This window comes from Vidua chalybeata, chromosome 13, assembly GCF_026979565.1.
Source record: "Vidua chalybeata isolate OUT-0048 chromosome 13, bVidCha1 merged haplotype, whole genome shotgun sequence".
Lineage (NCBI taxonomy): Eukaryota > Metazoa > Chordata > Aves > Passeriformes > Viduidae > Vidua > Vidua chalybeata.
The window spans coordinates 8,174,818-8,195,009 of NC_071542.1; the positions used below are offsets into that span (position 1 = coordinate 8,174,818).

Genomic DNA, 20,192 nt, shown 5'->3' on the forward strand with positions numbered 1-20,192 from the left:
AAAAATTTGCTGTAGTGGAAATATATTTTAAATATCACTAGCTTGCAAGAAAATAACATTTCATAATTTAAAATTACAAATTGTCTCAGCTCAAAACTTTGGTTGATAATTTGATCTTTAAAATATATGCATAATTCTTTACACATTTATTTTGTACTGTACTGTTGATCCAGTGTGTCACAGTAGTCCCAAACTTAAATGATTCTTCAGAACCCAATGCCTAAGAAAGAAAAACGTAAAGCAGAAATTGAAGGGGGAACCAGACTTACCAGTTGTTTTATCCAACCTTCCTTTTTTCACTGTATTAAAAAAAAAAAAAATCAAACAAACCATATTATTAGTTTCAGGTAATACCTTAACACTGTTTTCCAACAAGTTTTATGAAAAATATAATCTAAGGGATTTATGTAGTATAAAAAAAACTCAACCAAAAATGAAAACAAGTAATCTTTAAAAAGTATCACTGTAGGAAGATAACAGGACTGTTTGGAATTCTTTGGGAAAGAAGACATGTGAAAATTCTTTGTACTTTACAGGAACTTCATAAACACAGAGGGTACAATGGAGGTCGGGTGTCCAGGAAGGGTATTATACTTATTCATCACCTCATAATGCCAGTTCTTAATTCTTCCCTATAACAGTCCCAGAAGTCTGTATATAATCTAAAATAACTTCTATCATTTTACAATGAATCCTTTATTACAGTGCATTTCTTCTGCCCATTAGAAAAGACATACTTGAGTAAACTCCTTACCAAATAAAAAGTGAACATTTCAATTTCTGATTTTGCTCAAGAACTTAAAGTTCCGCATTATGGTATCTCTTCCATTAATGAAAAATGCTCTGAAGCAAATAGGATTGTGATTCAGGTAGTCATAGGTATGAAAATTTAACCTGGACACAATTTTGTATCAAGTGTCTGACTAATTAACTTCAGTAAACTTAGTCTTTTAAACAATATTAAATATTCTTTCAATTTCCCTGCCATGCCAATACATGTACCACAGTTCAGTTTAATCTGAATGAAACATCACTGTAGTCCTACAATAATTAAACCTCCTCTATGAATATATTCACATATACATCATATACTTTATTGCTATACTTAGGACCTAGTAATTGCCAATAAAACAAAATTATGAGTCCACAAGTTTACAATGTAAAGGTTCCCAAGAGATTGCCATGGTTTTCCAATATCCTTTCCATTTGCTTAATCACCTGTACTTTCCTATTACTTATTCTTGCTTTCATCTCTCCCTAAATATCCCCCAAGAACTCTATGGAACTGCACCATATTTGGCACAATGTCTGTCAGCCTGAATAATTCCATCACATCTCACGCCCAGGAAACCTTCAACACAAAAGCTGAGGGGCCTAAGAGTTGCTGAGCTGCCGAGGCCAAATACTGCAGCAATTCAACTGCTCTATGAGAGAGCACAATTTACATACTTCCCTTGGAGGAAGTACTGCAAGGAATAATCTCATCAACGTAAATGAGCAACACACATCTCCACTCTCTGAAGTTACTTCTTATAGCTACGTACTAAATACTTGTCACGTGGATGAAGAAGCTTGATAAAGTACCTACCTTTTACAGAGAGAAGTTCCATTCCAGCAGAAAAAATATTTTAAAGACCACACTTTGAAATTCAGGGCTTTTTTTTAATACAAAATGAAAAGAAACAGTTTGGCTTTAATTAAATTACTCTTCTGCTGCTGCTCCCTCACTGCATGTGTGTTTCACTTTTGCAGCACGCTCCTCCCATGGCTCACATGGAGGGAAGCCAACCAACTGATGGAGCAGAGATGACTAATTGCTTCTCCTTCTTTGCACACAGACATGGAAGAGGAAAGGAGAAATATTACAACTGTTTCCTTACCCTCATTTCCTCAGCTTCTATCTGCTGCATGCAGCTGTCTCTAGTTTAAACACATTTCCTAATGCCATCTTTTCCAGAAGTAACAAACTCAGTGCAACTATTTTATTAAGAACATACTCTTGGAGCTCTTAAGCTTTGATTTTGATACTTGCAAAACAACCAATTGGGAATACAGAAAGTTTAAGGCTTTTTTCTTTTACTGTAGAGTCACAGAGAACACTTTTTATGCTATAGCTAAGGCTAAGTGATTTTATAAAATAGCATAAATAAATATTGCACAAAGAATTGAATTTTATTATACTTAATGAATTTCTCATTCTGTTGCAGCACTTCATAAGATAATGAACAGTTTCATGAAATGCTAAAACATTTTACAACAATATTTAAATTATTAAACTCAACAACACTGAAAATATTACAAAAACTGTGGTGTTTATGACTACTTGTTCACATTATATTGCCTTTTTTTTCCTTCTGGTTTCTAAATGTGGTTAACAGTATATATATTTCCACAGACACAGGATATTTTACTTTGTAAATTTTTGAGTCTCCATCATTTTATAAGTGAAGGCTAAAGTCTTGAAATCAAGCAGGGGAGTGTCCTTGGATCAGAGAGGAGTTCAGGAGTGGCTGTCTGCAGTTCGAAGAAACTGGGTCTGGAAGATGGCCCACCTCAAAATACAAGTGAGAGCTGAGATTGTTTATCCAGGCTGTGAGAAAGCTTGGGGAGATGGGGTGGGTTTAATCAATGTTTATAAAAACCTGATGAGAGGTGTAAACAAGACTGACTCTTCTTATTTTTATTTAATAACAGGTGAACAGGCCAAGGGCACAAACTGAAATGCACAGAAACAGAAAACTCTTTTTTTTACTGTGTGAGTAGTTTAACACTAAAACAGGTTGTCCAGAAAGGCTGTGGGGGTTTTTGCCCTTGGAAATATCCAGGACATGACTGAACCCAATCCTGAGCAACCTGCTCCTGCTGACCCTGTTTTAAGTAGGGATGTTGGACTAGATGATATTGAGAGTTACCCTCCTTGTGATTCTGTGATAGTCCACAAGGTCAAATGGTTAATAGTGACACTGAAATAAATTTAATTCAGGAGATCATGAAAGGCTACAGTCTCTATACGTAATGTGTGTAGTTTTTTTTCCCTCCATAGAAGTGTCATAAGAAGTACTTATGTTGTTTCAGGGTCATGGTACTATGCCATAATATGAAGCTGTTAACCTATTACATCTTGGTCTTGTTTTAGATTAATATATTTGCATATCTCTCTTCTGAATTCTGTTCTGACCAAGTCTCCCACAGCAAACTGATAATCTTAGAGACAGGTTTCCACCTTATGCAAACAATGGAGCTCTAGTGAATTTAACAAAGCTAGTCTGGTACACGCAGGATAAGGCACTGATGCCAAGGGTACATTTGGATCGCATGAAAAACAATATTTACTTGGGACAAAAACCTAATCACTACTTAGTAAGGTTAGGTAAGTAGAGTTCACAGTAAGCCTTAGCACAAATCAAACTTACACAGCTGCGTCTTTGTATCCATCTGGAACTGCACAAACTCGGCTCTTCTTCCTTTCTTCCATGCCTATTCTCAGATATCAGGGCCCATCACATGGAATGCAGATTTCTTCCTTGAATCCTTGGATTGCAGCTGCAACTGTGGCCATTATTATTCATTTACTTTACTGTGATGATGCCATGATTGGTTTTTTTTACATAAGCAATTCAGAAAGATGTTATGATTTTATGGTAAGAAATAAGAAGAGAATACCTGAACATAGGCAGAAGGTCGCTGTGGACCTGGAACAGGGCATGCACAAGTGCTCTTTCATCTGGAAAAAGCATTTATTATATTTAACAAAAGAATAGTGAGAAGCACTGTGCTGGAACAAGCTGTCAAGATGGTGTGTGGCTAAAGAGTAGAAGCTGCAGGACAAAATCCATGCTTCAGTACCTCAAGTACTTACCCTATCACTCTGCCATGCCATCCCCAAGGCTTTCCCCTTTCGATATCACAGTTATTATTTAATGCCTGTGTTATATATTTAATATAACACTTCAGTCCTATATGTTGACTTCAGTTAAAAGGTCCCAACATCACAGACCTATATGAAGAATCAAGAAAGTAGGAAAAAAAAAAGCAAAACTGATTGTTTACATTGCATTTTTTAACTAAACTATTTCAAAACTGCTTATAGTTTAAGTTCACTATTCCACAGAAGAGAACAATTAGGTATAGTGCCATTATTAAGGATGTCTGTTATTAGGATGTTTCACTGATGATTCACCTATTTGGCATTAAAACTACATATTGTTCTTTTCAGGAAGTTTCTCCTCTACAGGATACTCGTAATGCAATAATTAAGTCATGAACTCATAGATTCTAATATGCTATTTTACAAAAGGAAAACAGAGCACATTTGAATACTGATTGCAAAAAAATGTGGAAGACAACCTCCCAGTTTTCACAGGAAAATAAAAACATAGCTTACTGTTGTTTAAATATATTTCAGTTATAGAAGAGAATATTTAAAAAAAACTGTTGAGAAAAAAAATCCAAATTTCAATTGTTGCTACAAATACAGAGTGTAGGAACAGTCTCCTTGCATCCCCTACATTTTTGCCAGAGACCATCATGGAGGTCCCTTTTCTTGGCTAATTTTATGCAGACCCATGTTTAGTTTTAAAGAATTATGGCCTTGTAACACCAAAATTTTCTTTTTTCTGAAATTCTTCCGTTGAGGAGAAAGCAAATTTGCTCCTTTGCAAATTAATTCAGAGTGTGAATTTTTTAGCTGACCAAAATCCATCAGAACCTCCTTAAAACTTGCCCATGAAGAAATATGCCAGTCACCTGAGAAGAGTGGGTCATGAAGTGGTTTTTTGCATTACCCTTGAAGCCAGTTACTGGCTTAAAATAAGAACTAGTGGATTTTTGTCTAGTATGAGGAAAAAATGACACACTCTTCTGATCAAATTCAAAGATAAATAGATATATTATCATTATGTGATCCTTATGACACAGAAACCTGAAACCCATGAACAGGAATTCAACCAGCAAAGCAAGAAAAAAAAAAAAAAAATCACTTTTCCCAGGCAGTTCATTTCTACCTTTCAGAAATATAGATTCTGCATTCCCAGGTGTATACTATAATTTTCAGTAGACTTCATAAGTGATAAAAGATAGAAATAATGAACTCTGTAACAAAATATGCTATCAAGAGATACATCATCAAAGTGACAGGATAAGCAGAAAATCAATCAGTTGATTTCTGACCCTGAAATACCATGAGCAATATTGAAGATAGGAACTACAAATTAGATCAGTTTTGTCCTTGCCTCCAAAAGATAGGCACGACTGTGTATTCTGGGCTTCACAAGAATCACCTTGATAAATGAGTTCAAAGCACTCCATTGACCCTTTTCCAAGAGGAAACATATCAAGGGCCCTCCTTCAAAATGTTATGTGTTATTAAACATCAAGAATATAAATTTTATTTAAGTATCTGTTATTAATCTCCAGAACTATAGTGAAGTCAAGCCACAGCAATAAAAAACCCTAAAATTTTAAAACAAACAAAAATATAAGAACTTGTCATAGATTCATATTTCACCTGTCATATTTGTGATAGTCACAGGAGATAATAGGGTGCTAGACTAAAAACAGACTTATCTCACAGCCTTGTTACTATATTGCAGAAAAGTGGTATTCAAACTAAAAATAAGTGCCTCAAATTTAGAATTTTGCATAATTGAATAGAGGTATTGAGAAGACCATATAATTTTTATTTTGGTCCTAAACTTTAGAAATAAATAGAATTTATTAACCTTAGGAGTTTTTTTTGTACAAATTTTGCATGTCAAGGAAATATAAATCTATAGGTGCTTTCTTTTTTATAATCTACTTTAAGTTAACCAAGATTTTCTGAAGTTTTTATTTTGTATTAAAAAGAAGCCATGAAACCATAGGAAAAAAAAAATCTGAGGTGTCTTTATTTTCTGTACCTATTAAATAAATACAAGGGAGTCTTTAAATTAATATTTTAAAGTGTCCATTATAGCTCAGCTTTTTCAGCCTTTTCTTTAAAAAAAAATACTTTATACCCTGAAGCCACATTAAATACATATCTACAAGAATTCCATAAATTTCCCATCCCGTTTTTGTAGAAAAACAATAGATAATCTCTTTCTCTTGGATTCTTATGTCCCACAAAAGTATTAAGCAAGGAACTCTTACAACCAAATATATGTGGTCTTACAGTATCAAGAATACTGGAAAAGGTATGGTCATCATCCTTAAAATGAGAAATTTCAAAATTGGGAAAAGTATTACAAAAATTCCCTTCTCTTTTTCCCCCTTTCCACTCTTTTCCTCAGAAAAGCACAAAGAATGCATAATAAATCCATTTCATACATACAATAATGCAAGGCAAAAGTGTGAAGGCAGGAAGTACAGCAAGGAAAAAGCGCACAAAAATATTTACGAGAAGAACAAAAGAAGGAGGTTACTTCCGTGAGCTCCAAATGCCGTTAAACTGCAATTCGACCATAGCAAGTCACGTTTTGCAGGCCGAGCAAAAGAATCAATCAGGGTTCTTACCTTCCACCTTGTTTGCACTTTGCTCCCTCTCGTGGCTAAAATTGAGTATGACAGTCCTTGGTAATTACAATAAATAAACACGTATTTATTACTAATATTTTAATATTAATAACGTTCTGAAGCCACCCCTTTGACAGATCTAGTGTCTACAGTTTTATCATTTTCAGGGAAAAGCTCAAACAAAAACTATAGTTTGTAAACACAATAAGAAAATTATTAAGATGTTGAATTCTGTATTACCTAACACTGCCTGGCATTATTTCCACAATGTAACAAGTACAGGCTTATCTCACTTTTATCTGACAGCAATTTGTGAAATTACATTTATTCTCATAAAGGTTTGCTGATTTAATCAACAGCATTCTCCGGAAGTCTAGCCAATGGTGAACACACCCATAGCTTATCTTTGCAAAACAATACCTCCATTGACATGAAATGTGACATTTTTTCATCAATATTTCATCGGATTATACATAAGATAATACAATAAATTCTTACTACCTGACAACTATCCCATAATGCAATCTAAGCTAATGCTGTTTCATATTTCAATATGTGATATCTGTCAACAATGTTGTTAACCACTAATTGCTTTTATTCATCTCAGAAACATGCCTTGATTGCTAATTGATGCCAGATATAAATATTTCAGTTTATTGAAATTGCTTTGCCACCCACTCAGATAAAAAGAAAAATCTTTAAAAGAAGATGAAGAGAAGAAAACTAGAGAAATTAATTACTGGGTGAGAATGACAATAAAAACAGAGACTGAAATTAATATATTGTCTGAATTATTAATAAAATAGTGAGTAAACATTATTTTTTGTGAGAAGTATGAATGTACAGGTACCTATACAACCCCAGATCATAAGAAACAGGCCCAGTTTTTCATATTTGTATCAGATTTTTTCAAAGTCTTGAAGTTCTTTTCATTAATGACTGCCAAAGCTTTCCACAAGGGAGGTAAATACAATGTTTTATTGAATTAGAGATGGGAAAAGTAAACTACTGATGGGCAAATGTGTAAATACTGCAGTATTTCCCAAGTATAAGAACACTCAAGTCTGCAGCGCAACATTGCATTTCTGAATCAAGCACTAGTTCATAAAGCCAAAACAAAACTTCTTCAACAAAAGAATCTGAAAAATACTTTTCCAAACAAAAACTGCATTTTACTCATTCTGTTACAAAGAATTACGTTTGGATAAAATGAGATGAAGTGGTGTGCAGACCAAAAATTAAGAAAGTAAATAGAATTCCTTCCTATGAGGGTGGTGAAACACTGGAAGAGGCTGCCCAGAGAAGCTGAGGATGCCCCATCCCTGAAAGGATTCAAAGCCCAGTTGAAAGGGGCTCTGAGCAACCTGGTCTAGTGGAAGTCATCCTTGCCCATGACAGGACGTGGAACTAGATGGTCTTTAGGGTTCCTTCCAACCCCAACCATTCTAGGATTGTATGAAATACATTTCTGTGGTATTAATGTGTACTACTCTTATGGAGTGAGTTGTTTTCCCAAGACAACAATTACCATGCTGAAAGACAAGATAGAAATCACACAGTTTTGTGACCCTGTCTGAGCATAAGATGCAATTAAAGTGTTTGGTGTGACCTTCCCTTTGTGTCAAATTGTGCTAAAACGTATGTGACAGTTTGTGTTATGGAAACCTCCATGTATCAATGATTAAAGAGAAGCTGTCAAAATAATTTATTTAGGTTCACAGGCAGAATTCATATCTTACATGAAGTGTCAAAAAGCACAAGCAATATCTAGTTTATCCATTAGGTTACTTGGTCTCATACATTTATTTAACTTTCTTGATAGCATTTTTTGACTATAAAAACTTTAGCTGAGGTTCCTGTTACCGCTATTGACTTTAAAGGGCTAGTGTTCACCTTTTCTGAGAAAAATAGTATTGAGGTTCCTAAAGTAAGTTGACTTGTATCATCTCATTTTGCTTTCAATATGATTGTTACTAAAATTTCCATAAGCCCAAAAAAAGAGGTACCTTTCTAAGTTTTCAACTGGCATACCACATTTCAGTGTTCAACACTTGGCCTGATGTACTTTAATGAAATATCACCCCTTACATTAAAGCTCTGTTTTCATGACTTATAACTTGTCTACATAAAATTATTCATATGGTGAAGTGATTTAAGAAGTCTCATGATCAAAGTTTTTTATTTTATTGTATTAAAAATATTTTGAAATCTAAACTCTAAACAGAAGTGCAAGGAAAAAAGATTGCAAGAAATATGTATCAACAAATTACAAACTTTACCTGCTTTTGTCTTTATTTAGTGCATTCACTTACGTATAAAACATAACCTATTGATGCAGACTTTAATCACATTAGCATATTTGAGAACATTACTATTTAAATCAAGGCAGATATCTTGGGGAAATAATTTTGGTGTAAATCTGAATTCAATAATACTAAAATAAAAATATTGCACACTCCAGCTAGTGCATTTATTGAATTAAAAAAGAAAAACCATAGGCAATAAAAATATAGTTAAATCTTTTGACATCTTTCCAATTCCCTGTGGACTTTAGGCAAACAAATGTAGGAAGACATGATTTTTGAAAATAGAATTTTTTTTAATATAATGAGTCTCACGATGTTGTTTGCAGCCCTAGATGAGCCTGTGAATAAATAATTAAGCGGTTAAGATGAACTCACCTGTGCACCGCACATCCCACTCAGCTCCGCTCCTCACAAGAACCTCCTGCAGACCTGAGCTCCTCCAGGACTAACCTTTGAACAAAAAAGAAAAAGACTGAACACGTATCACGTTTCCCGTTCTTACGGTATTCATTCGGTGCAGTTTATGAATTGTTTTCAAATAGAACCTTACAAGACGCATCCTGGCCTTTGCACGGCCCTCACGCCGCCAGGTGCAGCGCGCTGGGCGACGGCCCTCGAACTCCCAGAGCTGCTGCGGGTCCCACACCTGCGGGAAATCACACCCGCCCTCCTCCTGCCAGCAGAAATGTTCTTTTCACCGTACTTAAGGCAGGGCGGGTAGAGGAGCAGTTTCCTGTGCCTCATCGCCCCGCGGGGCAGCTTTGAGGGGTGGGATGGGCCTCCCTGCCCGTCTTGTGGCAGGCCGAGTGCTGCCCCGTCAGGGCAGCGCAGCGGTAGTGGCTGCAGCCCGGCTTTTCCCTACGCGCTGGTTCTCCGGCCCGTGTTTCGCCCCGAGCAGCGGGGCAGGGAGCAGCCGGGGGAGCTCGCTCGCTGGGCTGAGGGCGGCGGTGCCGCTGGGGAGCGCCAGCCGGATCCGGCCCGCGCCGCCCGTGCCGGGTGTTGCCGCTCCCGAGCGGGATAAAACCGCTCCCCAGCGGGATAAAACCTGTCCCGGCTGTTTCCTCGTCCCTTCAGCACCCTCGCTGCCCCGTGCGCGGTGCCTGGGAGCCGCCGGAGGTAAGGGCAGCTCCCGGCAGCTGCCCCTCATACCCCTCCTCTTCCCTGCCGGGGCAGCTGCCCCTCATCCCGCTGGGGATGCCCTGTGCAGTGGTAAGGCTCCGCTTCCTCAGGTCAGGTTTGGAAATAGTGGGCTCTCCAGGGCTGTTTTAGTGGGTGAGAAGCCTTTTTAGCCGGTGAGATGTTCATTCTTTCTTACTTGGGTAAATTTCATTGGTTTCTGGGAGGTTTTGTTGGTCTTCTGCACGTGTAGCACCGGCTTTGTAAATTTCAGGTCTGGTAAGCGATGTTAGATGTCTGTTACTTCTGTTTTCAGGGGAGTTTAGTGAATGACGTAGATTCCATCAGTTGCCTCGGCATGTATCTGTTCATAGGCTTTATTGCAGAAAACTAGTACTGTGATAACATATAGAGTGCAAAATATTCGCTCCTTGAAGTGTTATGCTATTTTGTTGATTCGTTATTGAGTATTCCTTACTGAGGATATGCAAAGCAGTAACATGCAGATTTTTTTCCCAGCAGTCCCTTTTCCTCTTGCAAATTGTTCTGGTAGAAGGGTGGGATTTTCTTGGGACTTGCTCAATTAAAAATTAGTTAGGCTGTCTCACTTAGAGTCTTAGGGCATTTCTGTCATGATTACTTTTCTAGTTGGTGCTAGAAAGAGTAGTAATCTTAATATATCGTGAAATTTTAAAATGTCAGTGATGTCCCTGGTACAGAACAATGGTCTTTTTGGGCTAATTCATTGCAAAAAATGGCTGTTGTGGTGAGGTAGGTCTGCTCAAAAGGTTTGTGTCAGTAGGATTGATTACGTGACAACAGGAGTTTTTTTGTCGTTTAAAGACTTTTCAGTGCTAGAGTTTGAAGTTCACTGTAAAGAAAACTGCAATCCATGCATTGCAATGCATTGAGTAAGTTTTGGACTTCAATCCTGCTTCATAATAACCAGTGTCTTTTTACTGAAGTAGGTGAGACTGTGTCTATAACAGGTCATTCAGAGTTGTTTACACTAAACAGCTGCATGACCTGTAGCAAAGAACACTGTAGAGAGATCTGTATGTTAATTGAGAGTATCCAAAGAGTAAAACTGACAAAAAAGTACCTTGTCAGAGTTTAGAAATCATCACTATGATGCAATTGCTTACACCATTGATTAATGATTTTTACATGGCAATTGAAAAAAAGGCTGGTGAAATGTTCTGGTTGTTTTATTTTAGCCATCTGATTCCAATTTTGTTTGTTATTTAAACATCCCAGAGTACAGTGTAGCTGAACCAAAAACATCACCTTTCTATGCTCAACATAGTTTTTTGTCTTAAATGAATTCAAGGTCACTTAAAGAAGATGAAATTATTGACATAAAACTTTGATTCATATTCCCTGCCTGTCAGATTGAGATAATTGTAAATTTTGGTTTTAGCTTTCATGTGTCTTGAATTTACCAGATTGTATGTTTTTTGTGTTAAAATGGTGTAAATAAAGATGAATTTTGTCATTTTGGCTAGTTCTGTAATGAGCTAACCATAATTTGTGATCTTTCATAAAAATACAGGTCAATCAAAGCTTCTGTCATTTACAAATGAATTTGCTAGTATCTGTGGGATATTTTGACACAGACTCAAAGTTTATCCCTCTCTACACCTGAAGTTTTGGAGGCCATAAACTTGGAGATGACACGACCTTAGTAGGTCCTTTGATTCACCTGGGATTATGTTGGATCACTGACTCTTTAAAGGGCATAAATGCGTTTCTGCTCATTAAACAATTTATAAGTAAGGAAATGTAAGGAGCTGTTCCTTTACCAGCATAAGGATGGAGCACTTACTTGCATGGAAAACTGTTATTTTCAATAAACCCAGGCATAACTGAACACGTATAAAACTGAGGGTAAAATCTTTGAATAAGATGAATTTCATAGAAATCAAAGCTTACATTCTGCAGAGACTGATGGCCCCTCCTGTCACACGTGCTTTCCTGTAAGAATTGATGTGTGATTGTCCTAAAACCTGATGGAAAGTCTGCTGCTGCAAAGCATTTCGCCATTTGGATGTAACTCCACTGGAGATGGCTTATGGTGATAATTTTTCTATGATTGATGCTTTAGGGGTGACAAATAACTCGCATGTGTGTGGCTCTGCATAGTGCCTAAGCAAGGTTTCATTTCCTGGACATATCCATTCTTGTAGTTGATAGGACATTCAGATACCGTATTTCAGATGGTAAAAGTAAATGTGTTTTTTTTTTAATTAAGAGAAGATGTCTTTTACAGCTCTACACACATATTTGCATAATATATTTTTTTATTAAACTTAGTTTAGATCCTTGATATATGGGATTTAAAACCAAGTTTGTTAGCTCACATGCATTAATTTTTGTCTAATGTGTTTAAACAACTATTATGTTGTTGAAGTCTTTAATGACCATTGAAGAAAATGGAAATTTATAGTTTTGGACACAATTTTAATATATCTACTTAGTAAAAAAGTATGCTGTGATATTTTTCTGGGGAGCTTAATATAATGTAACTGTTTTTGAGGTAAAAAAACTTCAAGGAAGTGAAGATGCTTTTACTGTATCTTACGACAGTGTGAACAGCACAAATGTTGAGTTGCTGGCTTTTCAACTGCCCTATTTTCCAGCTTAGGTGCAACATAAACTATCTTAATTAATATTGTGTCACCAAAAGGTTTTGAGATGGCCAATTGAATTCTGCCAAGATAGAGTCTTTTGATGAAAACATATCTTTATTGATTGTAGAAGAAGAAAATCATTCTTAAAATGAAATCCAGAGAAAAAAAGTCATATCCCTCAGAGAAAATTTCTGAGTGGCAGGTTGAGATTAACATCATAAAATTGAATTTGTGCTGCAAACCTTTGATGTAATCAGCAGCTGGGAGATGGTATTGCCCTTACTGTGCTCCTTCTGATTGTGGTGAATTATTGTGTGGAATGAAATAAGTGTTTCTTGTGTCACTCGTTCAAGAAATACAAACAAGGTATTACCAGGTGCTTCTTGCTAGTTAAAATGGGTTGTATCGATTGCTGGTCCCAGTGCTCTGCTCCCTTGGACTGCAGGAGCAGGACATCCCCATCCCCAGGGAGCTGTGGGTGTCACTCAGCAGTGACTCCAGCCCTTTAGGGTGTAGTCCAACAGGTCTTGAGGCCACTCCCATCACATCCTAAAATGGATTACCAGAGATGGTATGCAACATCCTTAAGCAGAGTGCAACATTTGCATCATAAAATAGAGAAAGTTGTGAAAGCAGCATAGAATGGACCAGTAGACTGCAAAGCTACTTCTTATAAAAATGATTAGCTTTTTACTAAGTGTAAAACCAATATTGATAGAACTTTATTTTCTTGTATAGAAACCAAGAATGTTTCAGATGAAATGAAAGAACAGACAGGATCAGGAAAATGAGATAGATTAAAAGCACAAAAACCATAAGAACTGCTCATTAAAAAATTTAGGCTCTACCTAGATTTTAATTCCTTAAGGTTGCCTTTACTACAAAGATGAATATAATGGGGTATGCATGGGGGAACTTACTGAATCCAATACAAACAGCTAAATTCTGATACGAGCTTATTTTCAGGACTATAAGCAAATTTATACATGGTTTTGTTTTGTGCCTGCATTGATTGCCAGACATTTAACTGGGCTTTTAGGAAAGTGACCTTCTATTGACAGCTTGGAAGGTGTAGGAAACATGAAATGAGTATGGCTATAAATTCAAAAATGTTGTTTTTACAGGTTAACTGTTACCTGTAAAGTGATACTGTGTTGTAAGAAGTCTTTCTCCTTTTATAAATAAATTATAAATTTGTATTTGGTAGATTTTTTATGGATTATAGTGATGAGAAAGAAGTTTGTCACAACCAGCATTTTATAAGGTAAACTGTTTGAGATTAGGTCCCTGGGGGGAGTTTAGCTCCTTATATTTTAAGGACCTTGGTGTATATATATATATATATTTATCAGAAGTGTTATTTCTGAACTCATTGAAAGATCAGGGTATTTATTTTTTTATCAAGAAGTGTAATTGTTACAACTGTAGCTGATAGTTTAACATCTTGAGGATGTGTGATTTAGTAAAGCTTTCTTTAGCCTCTAGCAAGAACTGGAAATGCAAGGAACCAATATGGAATGTGTGCTGCAGTCCTCAGTGGGGCAAAACAGAACCCAGATTTCTCAGTTCAGACCACTGAGTGCCTGGGTGTGCATGCTCCTGAGACCTCAGCCACTCTGTGCTTCTAACCTTTTATGTTCCCAGGCCACTGGCTTTAAGGATATAATTTTTATTTTGAGAAAATGCAGCTCGGGGAAGGAGAGTGTGCCTGAGGTTAAGCAGTAATTATGTAGCAGTGATGGCAGCGTCTGAGATTAGCCCAATAGAGAAACTAACAATTGTTTCATTTTGTTTTAAGGTCAGTAGAAGAGTCAAAGTCAAGATACACTTACTATATATGGTGAAAGTATATGTTAAGTTATGATGGCACTGATTCTTTGTGGTATAATCTGACCTTTTTCATTCTCATCAGTTCATGACCAGTCCTAGTCAAAAAAGCTGAGTGATGAGGAAAAGACCTTGCATAAATATGTGCTTAGTAAGGCATTCAAGGTCAGACCTTCAGCTTTCTGGCCTCTTAAAGCTTTTGATTAGACTTTTAAATATCTCATGGCTCATGTAGAATAAGAGATTATGTACTCCACTTTCCAAATTAAACTTTAATACTACACAAATGGTCCAAATCTACCAAAGTAGTACAACCAAAGTCCTTGAAGCTGTAAGAATTTGGATGATTTTGCAAGTTAACAATGGTTTGTGGTGTGGTTTCAGTGTGAAAAGAAATAGAGACAGAATGGTAGTGATGGAACAAGTTAGTGGTGAGATGGGCTGGTATGGTTTTAACTAAAACTAGAGCTTTTCGGTAATGAGAGAGCACTCGTTGGCAGTATGCTTATAAGGGCAGCACAAATAAGCTTATTAGGCTGTAAGCAGGGAAAAATGGGCAGTAGGACTGAGAAACATGATTTCTAGTTGAATTATGGGTTAATACTGCAAATCAGACATGCTTGAGTGGGTAGAGCTGGAGGAATTTGACATGTGCTGATAAGCTACATGCAGCTCTGATATGCCTTGGGCAATATTTGACTTTGTGAAAACAGCTTTTACCTTTTTAAAAGGAGCAGTCTGATAAATATCTGTTGATTTTATTTCAAAAAAGTTAGCTTTAGGTGCCATCAGTGTCACTAAAAAATTTGGTAAAGCTAAGTATTGTCAAAATGTGTCCATGTGGATATGCTGTATTTCTAGTGAAGTCATGCTATACTAAGAAGCAAAGGTTTCATTCAAACGGCTTGTGCATCAAAATATCATAATCCAAAAAACCAAGAAGCAAGTGGAGAAAAAAAGTTAAGGACTGTATTAATACAAAAATTAATATGCCTTCTGCTTTCCTTCTCTTGGGCTTCAGTCGTAATGTAAAGGAAACCATACAAAATATTCCTGTAACATTTCAGTCTAAATCAATTCTCTTACAACCAGTATTTTGTCATTAGCAGTAGTTTTTTATTCATGTTACTCATGAGTAACTAAACAGTCTGCAGATAAATCATCTCCACATTAGCAATTTCTATCAGCTTGTTTTCTTTTTAACATCTGTTGATTTGAGTTCTCTCAAATCACTTGCTCCGCAGTAGGTCTTTGGCTAAGACTATTGAGCCTGATTCTATGCTCCCCATATAAAAAAAAATATAATTTATGACTTAATATTCAATATTTGGATAAGTACAAACCTGAATTGTGCTTACTTGTGTTGTTTTACACTAATTGAATACTCCCATGGTACGACTATAAAAGACTACATGATATGCAAGCAAATGCATTTTAAAGATGCAAGATTTGGCTTATCAAACTCTTTTGGCAGTCATCCCTTTATTAGCCCTATGAAAACGGCAACCTTTTTAAGCTTACCTGATAACAAAAAATGTGTCATTAAAGATTGTCCAGGACAGCTTTTATTTCAGGGCATAGACTGCAAGATAAAAGGATTTCAGTGTTCACCAGTAACTTCATGTGACTGGCGATTTTAAGAAAATGTTTTAGAAAAGTCAGATTCTAGTGGTGGGAACAATAAAATGTTGCAGTATTTTTATATATCCACAAGGAGGTTTTATATGAAACTAAGTGGGATTTAGCCTAATGAACTCATGACCTCAATCTTTTCTTAGATTCTTCTTCCTCTGCCCTCAGCATTCTGTCAAGGTTGTATGGCAGGACCTCAATAGTCTGCCATACCAGTCTTTTCAGCCTTTTTTTCTCAGTAGATGAGGCCTTTATCTCATTTTCTTGTCAGGAAGCAATACCATTTCTTTAGTTTTGTGTCACTTTAGGCTTTTAGTAGTAGCCATGAAGATACCTCTTGTCTGTGTCCCTGCTTTCAACTGTTGTGCTGGTTACAGGTTCCTTAAGCATAGCTTAAAAGGCTGCTTCTGTGCTCCATTTCTGTCCTGTGGTCTTTTCTGAATTATCACAGGAACTGCTCTTCATGTCATCTCTCATCATTCCTGTGTTACTTCCTTTGACTCACTGTTACTGGCTGTCATGCATTTTGTTCTGCCCACTTCCTGTCTCTCCTCACAAAAGTTCAGCTTTACTGTCATGTTTTCTGACTGAGTTCTCCCAGTTGCACTACTGTATCATCTTGTTTCATTTTTCCTAAGGCTGTTCAAAGGGCTCTGGTGTCTCTTCTTTGTCTAGGACAAATTGAAGCACACCTTTTCTGAAAGGTGAATTTTGTTTAGTGGCTGAAAAGTGGTTGCTCTGAAATATGTCTTCAATCATATTATTGCTGTCTGGGTTAAAAGAAATGTGACATAGGTGGCATACAGTACTTTTGGAAAAAAAAATTAAAATATTTGTTTAAGTGACCCTAGATAATGGTGAATCTGAAACAGCTTAAAATCTGTTCCTTCTGACACTTGAGAATAACATTCTGACATATACAAACAATTTTGACATTGTTCAATCTGTCAACTGCTGTCAATCTGTCTGTCTGTTGCCCAGCTGGTGGGAGTCAAAACTGCTCTCAGCCAGATGGACAACCCCATTAAATCAATGTTTTTCAGTAGGGACAAATCTATGAGAAATTTTTTTGGGCAAGGGACTCATGTCTTGAGCAACAAAGTCTATTCATTCTCTGTTTCTCAGCTTGCACCTCTGCTGCCACCTTACTTCTTGTCTCTAGGACATTCTACAGAATGGTAGAGTATATAGTTAGGTGTATAGCTTTGCCATCTTGGGCCTCATTTTTCTCTTCCTCCCTGACTCACCACTAGTTCTCTCCTTTTGGCCATATTATCTTGTCTTACCTTCCTAGAAATCACAGAGTCTTTATGGACACCCTGCTCCTGTGCCACCTCTGCTTCAGCAGTTGGCTACTGCTGCTGCCAATGAGCAGCACTGCTGGTTGGAGGGAACAGGGGAAGTGTGTATTCCACCAGCCACATTTGGGGAGAGCAACATGAGTCCATCAGAGCTGAGCCAGGCTGTGTGAGGCAGCACAAGACTCTTGTTGCTGATGTCTCAGTATTCTGATAGTACTGGTCCTTGAAATTGTTAGTGTGATGTTGGCAACAGCAAGAAAGTGTTTCAAGATGCTTATCAGCATCTTACAGCAATATTTTGCAACTTCCCTTCCAGATGTTGATTACATTCCCTCTTTTTTTAGATTATTTTCTTATGTTTAATCCTAATTAGGATGATGATGGCGTGTTTGTTTTCAGGTGTTGACCATGAAGCCATCAGTACCAGCTGTGGCTGTGTGGGGGAGAAGAGCTCCCTCTCACAGCATCACTGCTGTGATGATCACAGATGACCAGCAGACCATTGTTACAGGGAGCCAAGAAGGACAAATATGTCTCTGGGATCTTTCATCAGACTTACAGGTTTGTGCACTGTGCAACAGTTTGCCAAATAGACTGGAGTTTTATCTTTTATTATTGGCAATAGGTTTATCCAGACTTGTGCTTATTGAGATGAATTTTTAAAGATAGTATGATATTTGTTATAGGAAACTCATGAAGCAGAAAGTGAAATGCACCTGTAAGCAACCTGTTATTTGCAGACTTTGGAGAATTTTTCAGATTAGCATGCCCAGTGGATTATAATTTGAGACTGTGCTCTGAGCAATGACAACAAGTAAATATATACAATTACCATGATTCATATCTTGTGAATATTTTTTTCTTTTGTAAATCAATTGCTAAGCATGACCTGTCATTTAAAGAAAAAAATATTTATAAAACAAAATCTGTCTACCAAGATGGAGGCAGCATGATGAAATTTTTATTTTTGATATAACCAAGATGCAAATTACTGCTTTATTTCATATTTATTTTCCTCAGAATGGAGCAGAGTAAAACAGTTCCTGGGGTTTTTTTTATTCTGTGTTTCTAGAACTATATTTATATATTTTTTTTTATATTTAGTTTCCCCATTTGGACTCAAACACAGTCTGAAAGTTTGCACTTTTATGAGGCTACCTTTTCCAGTTAAGACCTTTGCATGTAGTGATGATAATCAGGTTATTTAAACATGTGGTATGAAACACGTGCTTGAGAGCTTTATCAGTTTTTACTTCACTGTGCCACTTTTGGTGCATGCTGTAGGATGAAGGTCAGAGATGTCCTGCAGGTTGCCTGTTTTGTAACATTTGATGTTCCATACATTCTTCAGAAGATGAATGCAGTGAATACAAAAACTTAGCTTTATGCAAACTGCATAAAAATTTTTCCACGTCATTCTGCATTCCAGAAACATGATGGAAGAACGTAAGACTATGAAGCAGCTTGACAATGATATATTGTAATATATAATTGTAAGTAATTATAAAAACACAAGTAATTATAAAAAAAGTAATATTCTCTTGGTGTATGATATCCTTAGTTTATACAAAAATTGTTTAAGATAAATCATTATATTATTCTCCTAGATTTCATCCAAAGAAATTCTCTTTGGCCATACTGCTTCTGTGACTTGTTTGGCAAAAGCAAGAGAGTTTGAGAAACAGCCATATGTAGTAAGTGCTGCTGAAAATGGGTAGGTAACTGAATATTCAATTATTCCTTTCTTAAATCATGAAATGTGTGTCAAGTGTAGGTCAGATTTTGCATTTGCAGAAATGTTTCAATCTGCTTCCATGATAATAAAATGATAGCAGCTACTTAGGATAGTGACTACATTGTTAATATACAATGGTCCAACTAAGAGCTTCTCCAGTGGGCAACAGAAAGGTTTGGCAAATTCACATATCCACTTAATGGACAGAAAAAAGGAATTATTCAAAGGGGTTGGCTAGACCCTATTCAAAGGGAAATTAATGGGCTATTGGGGGGCATCAGCAATTCAACAGCATTTGAATATCATGGTGTTTTTCTGTTTCTTCCTGAGCTCAGTCTTGAGAACTGAACCAGTAAAACGGCTAATGTACTCTAATTTGGTTTATGGTTCCTCAGTCAGTATGTATGGAAACAGAATGGCCATGAATTAAAGGCATATGTGCTCCTTTTCTGTATTTAAATATGATGTGCTGTTTTGGAGAATATCCTTTCAGAGGGCCCTGATCTTGCAGCTTTTCTGCTATGTGTTTGTTATGACATAGCCTGTCACTTGAGTCAAACTACTTCCTGTGTTTCTGCTAGGTTACACTTAAGAATATTTGATAACCTTTTCAGCTGCAGTCTGAAGACCTGTTAGGATTTCATCTGTTGAAAACAGGGCTAGCTGCTTATTTCCTTTAAGGGCTTTCTTAAGCAATTTTGTCTTGCTGCTTAATTATATTCCTTTTTTTTTGGGGGGGGGGGGGGGGTGGTGGTTCATCTTTTCTAATTAACAGGGCAGTGCTGTTAAAATGGCTTTCCATGAAGAGTAACTGTCAATTGTCCTTTAAGCTGTACCTCCCAACACCTTAAGGCTACTGGTTTCTCACTGAGTAGCTTATTTATCCTTTCCAGCTGCTAGGATCCCTGGTGGAGTCTCTCATTCAATCATGAATATACTACAAAGGGGTAACCTGCAAAAAAACTATTTCAGGTTTGTTAATCTTGAAAGATTAGACAGCCTCGCTGGACAGGTAGTGGTAAACATTACTGTTGATGTGCAGAGAGGGTGAGAAATCTACACAACCAGTTTTTTATTGCCCTTCTAAGTTCTATCCAAGGGTTCTGAGATGAAGAGATGAAGCTGCTTTTCATCCCAGTTTGGACGTTCTGTT

The 20,192-nt window shown here is 36.7% G+C and overlaps 1 protein-coding gene across 1 annotated transcript in view; it reads left to right on the forward strand.

The window, feature by feature from the left end:
• The first annotated feature begins 9,242 nt into the window (after window positions 1-9,242).
• WDR72 (WD repeat domain 72) overlaps window positions 9,243-20,192 on the forward strand; it is a 100,199-nt gene continuing 89,249 nt past the window's right edge. Inside the window, exons 1-3 of the mRNA XM_053954793.1 lie at window positions 9,243-9,301; window positions 17,704-17,865; window positions 18,912-19,018. Coding sequence (XP_053810768.1) covers window positions 17,713-17,865; window positions 18,912-19,018 — 260 coding nt within the window. The 5' untranslated portion in view covers window positions 9,243-9,301; window positions 17,704-17,712. The remainder of the gene's footprint in view (window positions 9,302-17,703; window positions 17,866-18,911; window positions 19,019-20,192) is intronic.